General features: G+C 37.9%; 1 protein-coding gene across 2 annotated transcripts in view; it reads left to right on the top strand.

The window, feature by feature from the left end:
• Nucleotides 1-20043, top strand: part of LOC132788494 (ecdysone-induced protein 74EF) — a 49562-nt gene that overhangs the window by 18337 nt on the left and 11182 nt on the right. Inside the window, exon 1 of one of the 2 annotated variants that reach the window (XM_060795933.1) lies at nucleotides 10780-12538. The exons of the other annotated variant lie outside the window; for it this stretch is intronic. Coding sequence (XP_060651916.1) covers nucleotides 11371-12538 — 1168 coding nt within the window. The 5' untranslated portion in view covers nucleotides 10780-11370. Of the gene's footprint in view, nucleotides 1-10779; nucleotides 12539-20043 lie in introns of those variants that run through there. 2 annotated transcript variants of the gene reach the window in all.

Raw genomic sequence — 20043 nt, 5'->3', positions numbered from 1 at the left:
AGAGAAGTTAGTCCGACACATTAGATAAAATTTGAAGATGTAAAATTTAAATTTATTAATAAATTTAACTGCTATTTCTTTGAATGAAATACCATAAGTCTTATCAGTTGATTAAAAACTAAATCGATTGCAAAATTTCCTAAACTTTATAGATGTATTAGACTAGTCACCACTATATTGCACATCTAGGTTTATGTGATGTACAAAGTTAGTGTCAGTTACTAGCATAACGTCGAGCGGATGAGCTGTCGCCATCAGCTTCGTTCACTATTGCTTTGGCTTTTGCTTTGGCTTTTGCTGCTTCAGTTGCAGTCGCTGCTGCTGTCAACGCCAGCGCCAACTGCAGCGTCAACAGCAGCGTCAACGTCAGTGGCCGCCGTCTGCCGACGCCTCTAATGCCTGTCGTCTCTGTCTTCTCTGTCCCAATGTCTGCGGTTGACGGTCGTACAGTTAGACGGACGTTTGCTTTGCTTGCATTTACAACTTACACACACACACATACGCTCATGCACACACACTGATACACACAGATAGACAGACATGCACAATAATGGCATTGAAAATCTTTTTCAATAAAACACGTAAACAAACAACAAAAACCAAAACCAAAACAAGTAAGGCAACACTACGTGCCAGTTGGGGTGACTGGCCAGATACCCTGTAAATGATAGTTTTCAGAAATGAATGATTTTTAAAGCATTACGAATTGATCTATTTTCATATACATTACCAATGATGTATGATGTATGTAGATATATAAGCTCCACATGCAATACACAAACGCACAAACTATGCAATTCATTGAAGTAAAATGCACATACAATCCACATGCATTCCACAAAAGCTAACTATGCAATTGGAACATGTGATCCACATATAATACACGTTTTATTCACAATGTAAACTAGATGTAATTTACATTTCAATAAAATACCATCCACATATAATCCACAATGAATCCACATCGGATCTACATTTAATTTAAATATACAACTATGGCAATTGAATATTTAGCATGAAGCGTAATTATATTCTATTAAAATAAGATCCACTTGCGATCCACATATGATCCACATGGGATCCACATGGGATCCACATTTCATATTGTAGACTAAGATTGAACTACGCATGACTCACATTTTATTTACCTTAAATTCCACATACCATCCACACATACCATCCACATTGAACACATATTTCCCCATATGAACCAAAAGTGATGAAGTACAGATTTTATAATAATTAAATTTTTAGTTGATACAGATACCACTCGCATTTTACAGGGTATCGAATGAAAATGAAAATAGTGCGTTTTAATACACACACATAATTTTGCAGTTGGATTGCATTTGATTTAAACTTTTAGTTAATATATTAGCAGTTTCTCAGTTGCCGTTTTTTTTGTGTATATTTTCTTTATAGGTACTAATCAGGCGAACGCTTGATAATGTGTGAGAATTATGTTAATTAATGCTTCATCATATTTATCTTGTTGCTGTTGTTGTTGTTGTTGTTGTTCTTGTTGCTATTGCAGCTGCATCTTTTGTTGTTACACACACACCAACACATAGATAAATAGATATGTATTTTGGAAAATTTCCAGCAACAGTGCTCTTTCAAATTTATATTCATTGTGTTGAACTTGAAAATTGTTGTTGTTGTCGTTTGTTATTGTGCAGTTTAATCAACTTTTGGTCGGAGACTTCGAGAAACGTTTCACTGTTTGCTTTGGCTGTTGTTATTTGTTGTTCGCTGTTGCATTTCCATATGACTTAGAAACAATAGTTTTTTTTTCTTTGCTACTCAAAAGGGGATGCAACCGAACCGCAATTATTATTAAATAAATTAAAACGTATTTTTATGGCGCTTGCACACTTAATTATGAGTAAAATTCGAAATCAATTTATTTCTAAAAATATCATCGTGTTAGACGAAAGATTGTGGATTAACTAAGGCGACCTTCGACTCAAGGCAACAAACAGTAGCAGCTGATGGAAGATACACGATTTGGGTTGAAGATTTAGCTTCCAGTTGCATTTGATTTCCGAATTGTTTCGAAACGAATGTTAGTTATATTATTAGAGTTCGTTTTGATACATATTTTATGTTTAAAACCATCTCAAAATAGAAGATTATTTAAATTAAACGTATTAAAATTATTTTTTTCGGATAAATCTTAGCTATACAAATAAGATCCACATACGACCCACACATGATCCACGTGTAGTCCACATATGATCCACAAGTAGTAAACATACGATCCACATGTAATCCACATACGATCCACATGTAATCCACATGTAATCCACATGTAATCCACATAGAATTCAACATAGAATAGTTTGCTTTCAAAATTCGCAATTCAAATTAGTTGGGATAATTTTTAAAGCTTATTTTCTTCAAGTATATTTAAGGTTTATATTAGAAAACTGTATTTTATTTTTGCAGAAATATATTATTTAAATTAATGTTAGCATTTTGTTTCATATTTCACGATAGAAGAGAATTAATAACACAATTCTTAAAAGAATTAAAATGATTTGAATTTGTGTATGTCACTGATAAAAAAAAAAAAACAAAGATCTTACTTTTAAATCTCTGAAATAAAAAGGTAATAATTGTAGTTCAATAGTTTATTATTTAAAAAAAAGTATACAAAGCCCAAAGAGTTGTATTTTTGGTAAATCTCACTTTTAACTTGACTTATTTTGGGAAGGCAAGTAATAACATCCTTTCGACGCGAAGCGAAAGTTCAGGTCAAACAAATCAAATTGATAGCTTTCGGAAATCATAGAAACAACAATCGAATATACTATTTGATGGTCGAGTTTGCACATGCAACATTCGACAGTCCGCAGAGAGTCCACAGTCAACATTCAACAATCGACGATCAACACTTCAGCGCCATTCGTTAATTAAAATAAATACTTTCCGGCTTGCTAGCTAGGCAGAAGAAGAAGACGAAGAAGAAGGCGAAGAAGTCAAGCTAAGAAACGGGCCAAAATGTTGGTTGGGAAAATCAAAAGTAAAATATCGATAGCATCGCAAACGTATGTACTCGTATGTGAAACCGGCCGCTGCCACATGTGGCAGACATCGAAGTCGAAGAGTTGCGAACTCTAAGAGCTAAAGTTTTCTTTTTGCCAGTGATTTCCTTTGGCCGCTTTGGCTGTTTACGTTTTCGCCGCATGGCCAAGAAGTCAGTCAGTTAGTCAGTCAGTGTTACCAGGGCCGAGTCGAGTGCTTGCCTCACGACACGATGATGATGACGATGCCAAAAGCAGCCGCCAAGCAAACTGAAAGACAGACAGACAGGCGAGTTGGCCAACAAGTTACTCCAACTGGTTTATTTCTTTTTTTTTTTTTTTTACTGCTTACACAGCCACAGACTTGAAGAGAGGGAGAGAGATAGAGAGAGTGTGAGCATGAGAGAGAGAAAAGAGTAGAGAGACAGCATTAGAAATTAGCCAGATACTCGAACATACGGATAAATGTTGTTGTTGTTGTTATTGCTGTTGTTGGCCAAGGAAAGAAAAACTATGCGAAATTCACTTTCATTATGAATGACCGGCGATGCATACAAATGCAACTTGCAACTGAAGTCATCCAACCTGGCAAAGTCGGTTAGAAAAATCATGATTTTCACGTTGTCGCTGGCAAAACTGCAATTTCTGCCGCTGCCGCTGCCGCTGCACGTGACCGTTGCAGTTACCGTTGCTTTTAGCTTTAGCCAACATCGAACCAACAACCCTCTAAATCAATATGATTTCTTAAGTAATTGGAGCGTTTATGCAAAAGGCCAAAAAAACACACAAATCAAAGCATATTGTAAAAGTTGACAAAATTAGTGCAATTTAAGAAAATTTCGAAAGTAAACATATAACAAAAGTTGAAAAAACTATAAGAATTTCAGAAAAGTAGTAGACTTTGAATTTGAATTTGCTTATAAGATTTTTTTTAAATTAAAATATTAAATAATAATATTACGATAATAATAATCGTACAATAAAAGCTCACAAAATTATTAGAATTTAAGGAAAGTGGCGGACGATATAGAAATTATAAATTTAAATAAATATTTAAATAATTTGGCAACAAATTATAATAATAAAGTTGCTACGAATAGAACAAAATTGGCTGACATTGATAAATAGCTTGGCAAAAAGTAATAATAAAGATAACTATAATGAAGTAGCCAAGCTTAATTTTAAAGAAAATATTAGAAATATTTATGGTTTTTTCTTTTTTTGGTAAACTCGAATTAATCAGTGCAAATTTACCAAAAAAAATCGAAAAGGCTAAAAATTTGTTTGAATAATCAGATAAGAGGAATAAATATCTGAGAAATATTTAAAATATTTATAAAGATATATTAATTTAAATAAAATTTGATAATTAAAAAGGAAATAATAAAATTTTGGTATGGAAATTCTGAAAGATTGAAAGACAAAAGTTTTTATAAAGATTCAGATATAGAATAATTAAATAAATATAAAGCCATTATAATTTATATAATAAATAGTAATAAATACTTAGCTAAATTCGAAGATGAGCTGTAAAATGAAAAAATTCCAAACAATATCATTTATTAGAATTTTCAATTCAAATAACAATGTTAAAGTAGAACAAATTAAAGAATTTGTCTAGAAGCTAATTATCTTTTATTAGAATTTCCAAAAGAATTTGCTCTGCCAAAACAAGAAAATTTCTCGAAATTTTCCAAAAAACATGCTGCAGAATTATCTCAGCCAAAATCAAAACAAGGAACACACAAAGCAACGAGTTGGGCGTCATCCAACCCAAGCTAAATTGCTTCATTCTTTGTCAGCTCAAAGTTCTATTCGGATTTTTTTTCTTCATTTTTGCATTTGAGTATGCGAATGCATTACTTTATTACGTTATTCCGTTATTCTGTTGCCGCCTGCCACTGGCCATGCAACATGTCTTTGGGGCGTGGAGACCACTTGAGACCCTCAAGTGGTTGTAATAAAATCAAGCAGGCAATCATAATAACTTCTCTCGGGCGCCTCAAACTCCCTAGAGACAGCTTTTCAATTTAGGACGCCGGCGAAAGAAAGAAAGAAACAAAGAAGAAAACCCCCAATGCAGTTTTCCCTGTCCACACACAGAGATATATACATATACATATATTTAAGTAAGTTAGGAGTGAGTCGTCTATTTAGCTGACGCGCTGTGTTGTTGCACTTCTCGCTTTCATTTTCTTTGCAGCAAAAGTAAAAATAATTTGCTGCTGCTGCTGTTGCTGCATTTTGTTTTTGTTTTTAAATGCGAGAAAATCGAAAGTTTTTCCACACGCCATAATGCAAAAAAGAAAGTGCAAGTGCAACATGCGGCGGCCGAACGTCGAACGGCGAACGAAAGAAAGGAAAATCTGCGCGCCACAAAACAATGCCAACGGGCTAACGGGCCAACGGGGCGTATGAGCGACTTGTTGTGGCCAAAAGTAGGATGCCATTGTTTGTGGTTTTTCTTTTTTTTATCTGGTCTCTCTCTCTCTTTATTTTTCTTTTCTGCTGACGAGTTTTTCTTTTGCTAGCAATTTCTGCTGTATGTGTTTGTGTTTTTTTTTTTTACTTTGCTGCTACTCTGTTGTGGCATTTTCGTTGTCAAGTGCAAGTGGAAAAGCACTGGTCAAAATGATGGCCAACAACAACAACGACGACAACAACAGCAAATCAGCTGCAACATCAGCTATTTCCTTTGAACAACACACACATTTAATGCGAGTCTGTTGTCATTTGGTCGTCTGGATTGTCTGATGGCTTTCGATTTCGTTGAGCTTTAATTAAAACGCATAAAACTCTCAGTGCTCGTAAGACACATTTCAGCCATTATCCTGGGCGATTGTCTGCCAACCACAATTCAGTTCCAACAACTCGACTATTGCAACCAAAAAATTGCATATGCATAATTCTGAAATATGTATGCAAATTTTTTCACTTTAATAACAAGAAAAACGAGAGAGAGTGAAAGAGAGAGAGAGATAAAAGTCAGGGCCATAAGTTTAGCTGTTTTAGCATTTGGTGAGCACTTGTAATTGCCATGTTACAAGACACGACACAACTTACACACATTGCACACATTACTCATACGCCTCGTGGGCCAACAAAGAGTTGAGTTGACAATGTTTATTATCTTGTCTTGTTTCGTTTTTTGGGTTGTGGGGTCCAATGTTAATTATAACAATGATGACGACGATGATTACGATGTCTTTCGCTGACGGTCAAGTGCATTGTGTAGTAAAAGCAAAAGTGTTTTTTTTTTTTGGAGCTGAACTTAACTTCTCAACTCAACTCGCTTAAGGTTTATGTGTGTGTGTTTGTGTGTGTGCAACCATTTCTTTGTTTGGCTCTTTTTAGACGTTGTTAAGAAATGGGGAAACAGTTGCGCTGAAGGTTGTTGCGGTGAGGCAATATTTCTGCTGAGCTAGTTACTTTTTGAATGAAAAGGTGAATGCCAATACAACTACTGCAACAACTACAACAACAACAACTATCGCAACAATCATGGCAAAAATACGCCGAAAATTTCCTGAACATTTTGTCAGCTGCAAATGCAACATTTTTGGTAGCTTCAAGTATCTTCGACATTGCTCTGCATTAATGAGTCACGACTCGTGAAGTCATTTGTGAAAGGAGTTGAAGTTCTTGTCAATTAATTCTGATCATAATGCTGAAGATTTTCTCAAGAAATTATTCATGCATTCAACATAAAAGCTGTATGTCAAAAAACAATTTATTATAATTGAAAATTTCAAATAACATTTAGAATTTTATGTGGTATGGAATCTTATATGTTTAACTTAACATTATTTTCTTGCGTTTTACATATTCCCAAATTAATTCAATGACAAAAATATTACACTAAAGAAACAATCTAAAAACATCTATGGAAAAAATTAATCAATTGAAATAAAAAATGAAATGAAAATTAATTTAATGAAAAAAATAGAAACATAAAATTATTTTTCATTTATGAAGATTCAAGTTATATACTCAATAAATTAAAGTATCAAAAAATTTTTATCACATAATTCACAATTTAAATTTTTTATTAAATTTTCAAATATTTCCAAAATCAATTTTCATATTTTTATAGTTAATAAACGTAAAACAAAAATGTCTTAAATACATAAATATATATATAATATACTATATTAAGAGGCTTTCGAAAAAAAAAAACAAATCTAAAAAATATAAGTAAAAATTTTAATATAAATCTGCTTAAAAATTCAAATATAGAAAAGGAATATATAATTTAAAAATTTGTAATTTAATGAGCATTAAAAAAATAACATAATGTTTTAAATTTATAAATATTAAAATTGTGAAGATTTAATCAAATATTTTTCTTTGTAATTCATTAACGAAAATTCAATGTTTTTAAATGTAGAATATTTGACTTTCTTAAAAATACTACATTTAAAATTGGAATTTCCAGAGATTAAATATTTCCACAAATATACTATAAATTTTAAAAGTATTTTTTAATACTTTATTAAGCAATTAATTAGTTAGCTTAATACGTTCGTATTTTGAAATATCATTATTTGATAATTAACCACTGAGTGTTTGCTGAACTTTCAAGCGTAAAAATCAGTTGTAGTAAATCTTATCTCCACAATGAAGTCGCCTTATTTCCTTTGACCCCAATAAAATCAGTTCAACATTTCGCTGCTTATCTCATACATATTATTTTGTTTACGAATTATATAGTATATACATATATATTTTACACAAATATTCTGCATTGTCTCGACTTCTTCTCTCTCTCTCTCTCTCTCTGTCATCCTTGTTTAGTGTTTGCAAATCTCTCACACACAAAGCTCAAATCCTTCTTGATATCACAATTCAGAGCCTGAGGCGCGACACAAAATTGTTGAAATCGTATATCTATCAAGCTGGGGCATTATCTGTCTTATCGCTGATAGCATTAGAATCCAAATCCAAGTCAGCCATCATAAATGGACGCTTGCTTGTTTAACCTACAAGTGACCCCGCCCCAACCCCCCTGCGGCGCCTGAAGCGCAGACAAAGAGCCAACAGCCAACATCCAACATCATTGACCAGATTACCGACCGCTAAACAAAGAGATCCCCCTTAGCAGCAACAACAACGAGGCCCGCCTCCAAATCAGTAAAGCAAAATCCCTTTCCTCACTCTCCTTCACTTACTCTCTGCCTCCCTCTCTCTCTCTCTCTCTCTCTTCGTATCGTTTGCCCAAAAAAGCAGTTGAAACCGTAACAATTACAAGTCTGCTGATTTTGCGTGAATGAGAAGCACGAAAATAAGTTTGACAAACGTCGCGACGTTGCCATCGTAATCGACAGAGCGACAAAGCGACAGATACGCAGAGTGCGAAAGTGCGAAAGGGAGAGCAAGAGATTTTTTGGGCTGCGCATCAGTCTGCAGGTTAGTCAGTTAGTGGAAAGAAGAAGGGGAATAAGCAGCAACAGCAGCAGCAGCAGCAACTGGGTTTGAGTGCATGGCGCGTGTATTAGATGATATGAGGTCATTCACTGCTGTTTACTCCGAAAATGTTGTCTCGACATCGTCGTCGTTGTCGTTGTTGCCGATGACGCGGCGATTCGCATCATTTTCTCAACTGTTAACTGATGGGTAGTTGGGGAAGAATGAGTAAGGGGTGAGGGGGAGTGCAAGCAGTAAAGCGATACATTTCCGACACTTCCTAACCATCGACCGTTTGTCTGGGCAATGCGACAGCAGTAGGAGCCATGTAGATTTGCAGTCGTCTTCGTCTGTTCAATGACTTTTGTTAAAACATGAAACATGAATCGACTACACAAGCCTAGCACCAACTTAACCCACCTTCCCCTTCCCTCGCCGTCGCAGTCACAGTCACAGTCGCAATCGCAGTTCCAACTCTCGTCCGATTCACAGTCAAGTCAAGGAGCCCAACCCAAGCAGCACAAGCACAAGCAGTGCCACCTAATGCGCTTCCTCTTCAAAAAATTCTTTTACGGCTCTATGTGTCTGTGTCCCTCCATCTCCCTCCCGTTTATGCTGTCTGCTTGTGTGTGTCTGTGCTTGTGTTTGTATTGAAGCCAAAGGAGCTGTCTGTGTTCCCCTGCCAGTTGCCTCCTTCGGTACATTGGACTCATTTCGCACTCACACTAGCTTAACGAAAGTATGTCTGTGTCGTCGTCGCCGACGCCGCCGCCTCATTAAAGTTCTCCCCATGGCTTCCACCACTCCCCACCTCAACCCCGTCATGCAAGCAAAACGCCAAACTCTTCCTTCAATTTCTTCATCTTCTCTACTGCTCTTGTTCTGCTTCCTTTATTTGCAATATTCACACACACAGATACACGTAATGTGCTAGCTGTATGTGTGTGTGTGTAGAAGAGAGAATCTCACACAATTGCAATTGCCAAGTAAATGGAAAGGCCCCCAACAACTAAACAAACGGAAAGTGAAAATTTGCTCTACTGCCATCGTCAAACGGTGTCGTCGTCGTCGTCGTCGGTAGAGAGCGAGAGCGAGCGCACTTTTGCACACTCTCTCGCAGTGGATGTCGGGTCGCTCTCTCACTCGCTCTCTTCCTCGCCCGCTCACACACACTTGCATTGAGTCATAATCGTGCCGATTGCACGACTGACTATTGCAGCAGCAGCAGCAACGACGTCGCCTCCTGCTCACTTGTCGTACTCTCTCACACACACACTCTTGCATATTATTACACTCTGTTGCTCCCCCATGATCGCACAGCCCTTTTGACTCGGCCTGACCCATTTGGGGGCCCAGATAGTAGCTGCAATTGCTCGCCACTTGCTCCACTGAAGTGAACGCACTGGGTCTGGGTCGCAGCAACTATTAGACAAGAGAGCCAGTATTTCTACTCTCCACTCTCTCTATGTGTGAGTGTGTATGTTTAGTATGCATGCAAGTTTGCGTAAGTGCGAATGTGTATTAGGGATCTTGTCAGAGGAATTTGTTTGGCAAGGAAATACAAAGCAGCAAACTTAACGAAAAATAATTTAAATTATATTGTTTGGGGTGTATAAAACATAAAAATTTAGCAATATTATTAAAGAATAATTGGGCATATAAAATTATTTTATATTATTATGTATTTTTTGATCAGTTTGTTGTTATTACTGCACCACTGTGTCCTGTTTGCTGTCCCCTGAGGAGAAATGCAATGCAAATGCGCATGTGGCACACAAACCCCCTTCGCCTTCCCTTCCCTAAACACACACACACACACACACATACTAATAAATAGGTTCAGCTGCAATACGTCTACAAACATACAGCAGCAACATGCTCACAAACTTACATACATAAACAGCAAACAGCAGGCAGAGAGCGACAAACATTTTTTACTCTCCCAAACGCAAAACTGTTACGTTTGCTTTGCCATTTTGGCGCGCTCACGACGCGACGACAGCGGCAGCGGCAGCGACTGCGACTGCGAAGCCGACATCGTTTTCGCAATAAGCAGCGCCAACAACATTTTGTTGGCTCGCGCTCTTCCAGTTGGCGCGAGCCGAGCAAGCGAGCCCCATTCAGTCGCCGTCGCAGTCGCTTGCTCATTTTTTTTGTTTTGTGTCGTTTTTCGTTTCTCGCCTTCTACGCCTTCCCACCTGTCTCTCTCGCAGCTACAGCTGTGTGCGTGTGTTTGTATGTGTACTTCGTGTCTGTGCCAGTGTGTCTGTGAGTGGGGCGCGCGCGCGCTTTACCAGAAACGTCGACGTCAACGTCAACGTCGCCATCGTCGTTGTCGTTGTTGAGCATCGAAAACGACAACAGTCAAGCTGCAGTCGCGTCGCAGTCGCCGCCTGCAACGTTTGTTTGCGCCTAATAAACACTCGGCAGTGCTTTTTGTGCTGACTTTAGATTTTAGTTTTGCTGATACCGTAAGAGATAAATGACGTGCCGCGGCTGACAGCAGCAGCAAAAAGCAGAAAAGCGACAAAAGCGCTAAAAGCAAAACAACATACAATATAACAAAAATAAATACGTAGCTATAAAAGCTAGCTAAATATATTAAATACACATATATATATACCAATAATATATAATAGTTGTTGCCTTTACATTAACGTAACGTAACGTTTCCGCATTGCACGTTGCGCGTTGCACGTAGCGCGTAGAAGTTTTCATGGCCTGCCACAAAAATGTGTTCAAGTGCAGCAGGCGGCGCCGGCAGCATAATTAAGTGCAACAAAACAAAAGAATTACCTCAAAAGTCGCAACGTCACGTAACATGTGCAGCAACGTAACGCCAAACGCAACGTAAACGTAGACGTAGAACGGTGTTGTGTCTGTGTGTGTTCGGTAGTGTGTTTGTGTGTGAAACGTAACGACGTAACGAGAAACTGCTAAAATGATAATGGTGCAGCATTTGGTGGCCGCCACGGCGCACAATTTTGCGACGGCGGCACTCTCCAATGTCTCCTCCTCCTCCTCATCTTCGTTGTCCAGCTCATCGTCCATCTCCAGTTCGAGTTCCAGCTCATCATCATCATCATCATCGCTGTTGTCGCTGTCATCTGCCTGCTCCACATCGTCGGTGTCGCCAGCGGCATCGCCAACAGCGGCAGCTGAGTGTGCCACGCCCACGCCAACATCGACGCCTTCGCCAGTGGCATCGCCCACATCGCCAGCCAGCGTCAAGGAGACGCAGCAGCAGCTGGAAACAGAAACTGAAACAGAAACAACTATCGAAGTGGGAGCAACAGCAATCGAAGAAGCAGCAACAGTAAACGAAGCAACAACAGCAATCGAAGGTGCCATAGATGAAGTCAAGCAGACAGCAGATGAGCGAGAAAGTTCCAGACCTGCAGCAAGTTCAAGTCCAGTGCAATCCTTAAACCAACTGGAAGCCAGCAAGGATCCAGCTGAGCAGCCCGCCACAATAGTTGAGCAGCCAGAAGCTGAGCTGGAATCGCAGGAGGAGGAAACCGAAGCAGAAGCCACAGATTGTCGCGAGTTCAAAGTGCTGTACAATCATTTGAGGCAGCAGCAGCAGCAGCAACATCAATCCGAGCCAGACAAGACGCGCAGCACCCTCGACGATGTGTCAAAGATACTTTGGGAGCGCAAGCAGCAGCTGCAACGCAGCAGCGTCATCACCAGCAGCAACGAGTTGCAAGTGCAGCATCAGCTGCAACTGCAACAGCAACAAATGAGCGACATCGAGGACATTGAGGAGGAGACAACGCTCGAGGAGGATGCCGATGCGGACATTGAGGCGGATGCAGATGACGAGGAGCTGCTGGAATTGCAATACCAAGATGGCTATGACTCACCCCTCGATCTCTCGCTGAGCAGTGCAAACACAGCAGCAGCCAATGCAGCTGCTGCCATTGCAACAGCAACACAAGCAACCACAACGCATCAAGGCATCTGCAGCAGCAGTCGGCGACGTGGACGCACCTACTCCGGCACCGAGTCCGATGAGGATGCAGCGACGCATTGCGAGCGCACAAGGATGCGCCTGAAGCCGGCAGAACGTTCCGCCGCCTACAAGAAGAGCTTGATGAAGCGCTACTGTAAGTGAAGCCATTAAGCCAAAAGGGAACAAATATTTACTCCTTGTAGTACACTTATCTATACCCTAAGTCTTAAATATGCGAAAAGAACTCTTCTTTTTTTTGGGTCTTGCTGAATTCATTGATGAATTCCTGTCTACTTTTCACCAGTGCAAAGGTTTTTTTCTTATTTTTTTGCATACTTCAATTCTTAACTGAATTCTTTGCTACTCTTTATCATATTAGTTTGGTTGCTTACTTTTTTGGGGTCTAGCTGAATTCGTTGATGAACTCCTGCCGACTTTTCACTAAAGTCTATCTTTATAAATGAATTCTTAATTGAAATATGTTCTACTCTCTAACATATTTGTTAGAGTATTTACTTTTTTTAAAAAAATGTTGGATCTTTTAATGTTATGTTGCCTCATCTTTTGTTTACTTCGCAAAAAAGTGGGCGCAAAAAAAATTGAAATGTTTAGCTTAACTGCTTAGCATTTTAAAATGTTTCGAAAAGTACCCCATTAAGTATTTGTAATAATAAACTCTATCTTTTTAAAATATTAATACTAAACAGTTGAACTCTTAAGTGTTATATTTATTGATATTTCCCAACAGTTTATTTACTAGACCTAGTCACCAAATATTGTTTAACTTACTATTCCCACGTACTACTTATCTGAGATATCTAGAAACTACTCTTTCGACACACTCTACACGCATTTTAATAACATTGCTGAACTCTTCCCTTCCCTTGTGGCATCTTTTTCACCTCTCACTTGTTTTTGCATCTTTCCCTAGACCAGATATTGTGAAATGTTTGGCAATTTGGCAATAGCAACACTAACATGCTGGTGAATTTATAACAAATAACAAAAGCTCAAAAAGAAAAAAAAATAGTATGCTCCCGTAGCAGCAGCAACAAAACAAAAAACAAAAAGACGTCCAAACGCAAAATAAACATTATTTAAAATAGCGCAATTTCCGCTGACGAAGACGACGACGACGTCGATGGTGCTGCTGCTGCTGCTGCTAATGCTGTCGCTGCCAACGTCGTAGTCTGAGCAAAAGAGCGACGGCGGCAGCGACAGCGGCAACGGCAGCTTCGTAACAGTTTCCTAACCCACCTCAACAATTTTATTGATTACTTTAGGCGGCAAACGGCACAGCAACAACTACCACATACTACAAAATGCCAGCAAACAGAGCCACGTGAGAGCGAGAGAGCATGCTAATATATGTGTGTGTGCGAGGAGCTTTCTAGTGAGCGGCAATGCCGACGCTCAACTATCAAATGCTCTCAGTGCTTTGCTTTGCTTTTGCTTTTGCTTTTGCTTCGTTTCGCTATTCGCGCTGCATTCACAATGTATGAGCGAGTGTGTGTGTGTGTGTCGTAAATTGTAATGTGGTTGCTGGGCAAGTGTACGTCCATGTGTGTGTGTGAAATAGTTTCTCAGTTGCTGTCGCTGTCGCTGTCGCTGCAAAGTGCCAAGGCGCCAACTGCCAACAGGGGGACTACTGAGTATGCTTGTGTATGTGTACGTGTGTGTGCTGGCACTTGTTACATGTGTATGTGTGTGTGTGTATGTAGACTGAGACTGGCTGTAGGTAACCCTTCGTTTAAGCTGGCAGCAACTTGTTTCCTCTATTTGACACGGGCGTCTCTTTTGACTGTTGCCTTTGCTCCGATTTGGCTATAGGGAATCATCTTAAGATAAATACAAAGTCTCGCACACACACACACACAGACAGACCTTTAGTTGTGTGTATGTAGCAAAGAGAATAAAATACATATACTTTTGTATATACAAGTTGGCAAAAAGGGCGTCAGGTACTTGAATTTTTGTATTAGCGGAAATGCGCGTCGCTCGCAGCTCTGCAAAGTGGGCGTCCCACTTAGAATTGCGAATTGAGAAATGCGAATCTGGATTGAGGGGGATTCGGATTTAGCTACGGATTGTTGAGCATATGGCAATGACAGATTTATGCAGGTTGCCAGTTGTTGAGAGCATCTGCCAGCGAGTTGGGAGAATCTGCATGTTCTAGAAGTAGTTGCAATATCATAGATTTCACTATAATTTGCATGATAATTGCAACAATATATTTGTTAATTCTATTTAGAACCACTTATGAATCAAGCACATATTGTAATAGTATAGAACTTGCGATTAAACTCATAATACTTAACACTTAATCGATTCCTTTAGATATATTATATTATGATATATCAGTAAAGAAATGTGTTATCTAAAACTTAATTTCCTTTCTTATTTCATTGTTGGACATTTATTAATTTGTTGTATATCAGTTAATTTGTATCTTTTCATATTAGAATAGTTCTAGGTTTGATTAATGTATTACATATATTATTATTATATTTATATATTATATATTATTTGACTCAAGACTCATTTAAACATGAAATTTATGATTTTTAATCAATCCAATACTATAATAATTTTAGTGTATACATACATACTTATTTATTATAATCGTTTGCCTCGCTATAAAGTATTACAAACTTTATCCCAATACATACATACTTTGTAAAATCGTTAAACACGCTCAACATCCCCTTATAAATCGTTATTAACTTCATCTGCATAAAGTGTGCCAACAAATCGAAATACTTTTTTTTTATTATATTGTTAACTTGCAGTAATGTGGGAATTATCGTTGCTCAGATAATACCCGGCTTATTGCTATCATTTCACAAGCACACACATACACATTCGAAGTACATTTACATTTACTTATGCATATTTATGATTTTGCTCTTTAAAATTTTCTGGTAAAGCATTCAAATCGCTCCTACAATAAAAAACAACAAAAAATTAACCGCAATGGCCCGCAGAAAAGAAAAGTTGAAAATGCTGCTGGTTCCTCAAAACAAAAAAAAAAAAACAAAGGCAAAAAAAACACAAATCAAATGCCAATGCGTTGAAATCAGCAGTTAAAGCTGAAGATTTGCCTCCTGATCCCCTTTCTGAAGGCCCCCAAAAACGTCATAATCACTGCTGCGAACGTCATCATGATGCAAATTCTTTTGAAATTTTCGGCGAAAAAACAAAAGCCATGGAAAATATTTCGTTTGTTTCGTTTACGAAGCTCTTTTTAGCTAAAAACTTTAGTTGGGTATTTTTTACACACACACATACATACATACGTATACAAACATTCATGTATGTATATTACATTTTCTTCTTACAACATGCAATCATTTTGATTTTAACCTTTTTCCTACACGACTTTTTATTATATATTTGGACTTTTTGTTTTGCTTTTGATTTTGTTTTACCTTCAACCTTTTGGGGTTTCAACCATAACAACATCATCGTCATTGCCTCTCGTTTACTTCACTCTCTACCCTACCATAGTGCCGCCCACACACTGACAAACACACGCAGACACATGTAAACGTACAAAACAGAATGCGAGGCAACTTTCAATTGCGACATGCGGCGAAGAGCGCAACGAGCTTACAAGCTGTTACGCTCTCTCTCTCTGTGTCAGTCTCTCACTTTTGCTCTCTTTCGTCGTCGCGGTTGTAGTTGTTGTTGTTGTTTTAGTTGCCTTCTGTCTTGTGCTCCCCTTTTACATGATAAACCAGCCCAGCTTCAGCTTCTGTTGGCGTGCGTGTAAGTGTAAGATTTGCTGTATGTGTGTGTGTCAGTTGCTGTGGGAAATAGTGGAAAAGAGCGACAGCGTCGTGCACACCTCCCTCCCCTGCCACCTCACCACCCCACCAGCAGCAACTGCACACAACGAGGTCTGTTGCTTTGAGGCCTAACGCAAAACATTTTGAGGTAGGTTGGGAATAGATTGGCAACAACTGAGCACACACACACACACACCGACACAGGCAAATGCATGGCCACAGAGAGAGCGACAGAGATAGATAGCCGGACAGTCAGATAGAGTGAGTGTGTGAGTGAAAGAGATAGTGAGCGCAGCGCGGAAAACTTAAATTTCTCGTTTCAGCGCAAGAAATTAGCAAATCATTTTCTTTAGCTTAACCCAAATACAGCAAAGTTTTGTTTTTTTTTTTTTGTTTTAGAATTATGTAAGCCGAGCCATGTCTCGATATCTGTCTATGAATATGTATGTGTAAGTGTGTGTCTCTATTCCCAGTCTGTGTGTTTTGTAAGCGCATTTAATTGGCAGTGGCAGTTCTCCCAGCATGGTTATTGCTTGGGGTCTCCTTATCTGTCCATTGATTGCACTGCGATAATTGATAATAAGCATGGCACAGAGAGTGAACGAGAGAGTGCGACTGTGTGTGTGTGTGTGCGTGAGAGAGAGAACTGAGAGATTATGTCACATTTCACAAATGCTATACTAGACGCACTCGGCACATGGCAAAACTGTCGCAATGTAATTACAAAATCTGATTGGAAAAAATTAGCTAATCAGATTGCGATGTTGTTGCTTTATTCTGCTGTTGATTGCATGGGGAAAAGCGTGCGTGCGAGGGAGGCAGCTAGTTAAGTGCATAGGTCATGTTAGTAAATCAAAGTTGCAGCATAGCAGAAGATTGTTTCTACTATATAGTATATAGCAGATAAGATACGGGAAAAAGTTTCTTGAGAGATCTTTCAACAAAATCGTTGAACTAACAAAGCAATTAGCACTTGTAATGCCAAAATATTGGCGCGTGACAGTCACAAATATAGTTTTATTTATTGATATATACTATATAGCATATAAGCTTGTGTATGTCTTAGAATTCTGCAGAGAAAGTGCTAATTGTGGCAAGTGTGAGAATTCGAAGAAGCAAAGCGAGAGATGCGAATTCAACGAAATTATGTAATATCCGGTAGAAAAGCAATAAAAGCTGAATACAAACATCAACAAAAATTAAGCACATATATTAAAAATGACTTTATTTCTACTCAAGTTTATAAATAAAGAAAGATCTTCAAGCACATATAAAATTTGACTTTATTTCTACTCAAAGAAAGATCTACTTTGTTCATTTTGCAAATAAAATCTTGATTATAATAAAAATAATCATTTTAATACAAGAATTAAATCGTATTTAACGTATAATACAATTTTTCGTATTATTCAATGATCGTATAATTATTTGCCCATTCTTTTTTCTTCAATTATTCCATTATTATATAATTGTTAGCCAATCCTTTTTTGTGAATTATGCAAATGTCTCGTTTATTATGCAACTCTAATGAAGTCGAGTGAAGAAATTACCTTGTGTAATTTATAACTGAATTCTAATTTCTTGAATTTCGCCATCCCAATTCATGATGACTTAACTCTTCTTTAAATAGACTGAAAGAAAGTAGTCAGGGAACTTTTACCGTAAGCACTTGAATAAAGACGAGCTTAAGACAAGAATGATTGCATGACCATATATAACAATAGATTGCCATATAATCTCTTGTCTGCTTAAGATTAATTACACCATTGATTTAATTCAAAAATCTTTGTATGTATGTATGTGTGTGTGCGTGTGCATAATAGAAATTTGAAATCGGAAACTCGTGAAATTGTTACAAAATTTCGTTTAGTTAGCTAACCAAATTGCGTTTCAGGTAAATGAGTCAAGCACAAGCGGGAATAATAAATAATTATATACTTTTTTAGCATATACAACCCGAAAAAGAAACACAGTTCTCGAATTTATATTACATACATTTCTATATGGCGATCGAAAGAAAGAAATGGCAGCAGCAATTAATAAATAAAACTCGTATCATTTCTTAATGCGGAAATATTGACGAGCAATTTTTGTAGTCGCAGCGTTTTTATTTTTTTGTTGTATACATCTTTTTCTTTTTGTGATTATATTTATTTATTTTGGTGCTGCTCCTTATTTTATTTTTTTGTTGCTATATATTTGTATATAATATGTGTGTAAAAAACAGCGACAAAAAGTAAACACACAGTTAGCATACAGCTGCATTTAATGAGAATTTCGCTTTATATGCCCGCATATACATATGTACGTATATGTGTGTGTGTGTTTGCTTGTACAAGCAATAAGAATCATGTGTGTGTGTGCGTCTCGCACTTGTTTGCATGTGTGTGCGTTATCCGCGAGACCTTGAACTTGAGACTGAATTTCCAAAAAGCGCACAAGCACACACACATTCACATACCATCACTCACACACACACACACAGTCGCTCACCAACAGTCACAGAGCCAGGCAAACAAATGCGCCCAGCGACGACGACGGCGACAGCGACTCACAAATACAAGAACAAAAGAAGCAACAAAATATACACGATAGCCGACTGCGGCTTTTATTCTTTGCACCCCACACACACATACACATACGTACGGAGCAGAGCAAAGCGACAGAGCAACAGAGGCATGAAAGCCAAAATAAGCCAGTCAACAACAACAGCAACAACAATGCGCACAGAACAGGAATTTAGCAAAAAGAGTGCGAGAGAGAGAAAGAGAGCGGGAGATGGGGAAGAGAAGAGCGCCAGTCACAAAAAACCAACAAAAAAACTGGGAACGGAAAGTGGGAATGAACTGGGAACTGAGTTCGCTGACGGAAGCAGTCGACGGTTGGGGGAATGCGGGAATGTTGGAAGTGGGCAAAAGGAAGAGGACAACAACACACACATATACACATGCAAGTGTGTGTGTGTGTGTGTGTGTACATGTGCACGTACAATAGCCAAACAAACACATAAATTATAATATTTAAATATAGAACTTTTGAGTTGTTGTCGTCGTCGACGACGTTGTCGCTGTTATTGTTGTTGTTGTTGTTGTCGCAGTTGTTGTTGCTGCTGCTGCTGTTACTCTTGTTGTTGCTTTTGCTGTTGCTTTCTTTTGTCTGTGTTTCTGTTATTCGCATATTACTTTTGGTTAATCGGTCGTCAGCGTCGCAGTTGTTGTAGCTCTTACTCTTATTGTTAGTTGTTGTTGTTGCTGTTGTTGCTGTTGTTACAGTCAAATTGAAATTGCTTTCGCTGGCTGTGAAACATTCACACAAAACACAAACACAAATACAAACACAACTGCACACACACACATAGGAATGCACATAAATTTTTCGGCTCTTGTTATTGTCGTTAGCTTTAGCTCCGTTTTGGCAAAGTGCAATAAAGTATGTACAGTATGTCAAGAAACTCTTTACACACTGAAAAATAAACATATTTTTTGACTTTGCATGCAAAAATAACGCCTTTGGTTATTATTTTTCAATATTTTTTTAATGCAGATCTATTATTTAGCAAATTTCAAATTAGTATGTACAAAAATAAAAACAATACAACGAAAGGGAAAATTTTAAATCAACAAAATATGAGTTTACACATTTTTGACACTGTCAAGAAAGTGTTTACACACTTTAGTTTTCGATTCTGTTTTGTTCTATTTTTCGAAAAAACTGTACTTTATTGTTATCTATGCTTATGCACTATTCGCTATTTTTGCATTCCTTTTCATTCAATTGCGAAATTTTGTTACGCACTTGTCAAAAAGCTGATTTTTAAATTATTTAACATGACTGGAGCTAGATTGACTTATGAAGTTACCCAATTAACTTA

The sequence above is a fragment of the Drosophila nasuta genome, chromosome 3 (assembly GCF_023558535.2).
Source record: "Drosophila nasuta strain 15112-1781.00 chromosome 3, ASM2355853v1, whole genome shotgun sequence".
In the NCBI taxonomy this organism is placed as follows: domain Eukaryota; kingdom Metazoa; phylum Arthropoda; class Insecta; order Diptera; family Drosophilidae; genus Drosophila; species Drosophila nasuta.
This window is presented reverse-complemented; position numbering and strand designations above follow the sequence as displayed.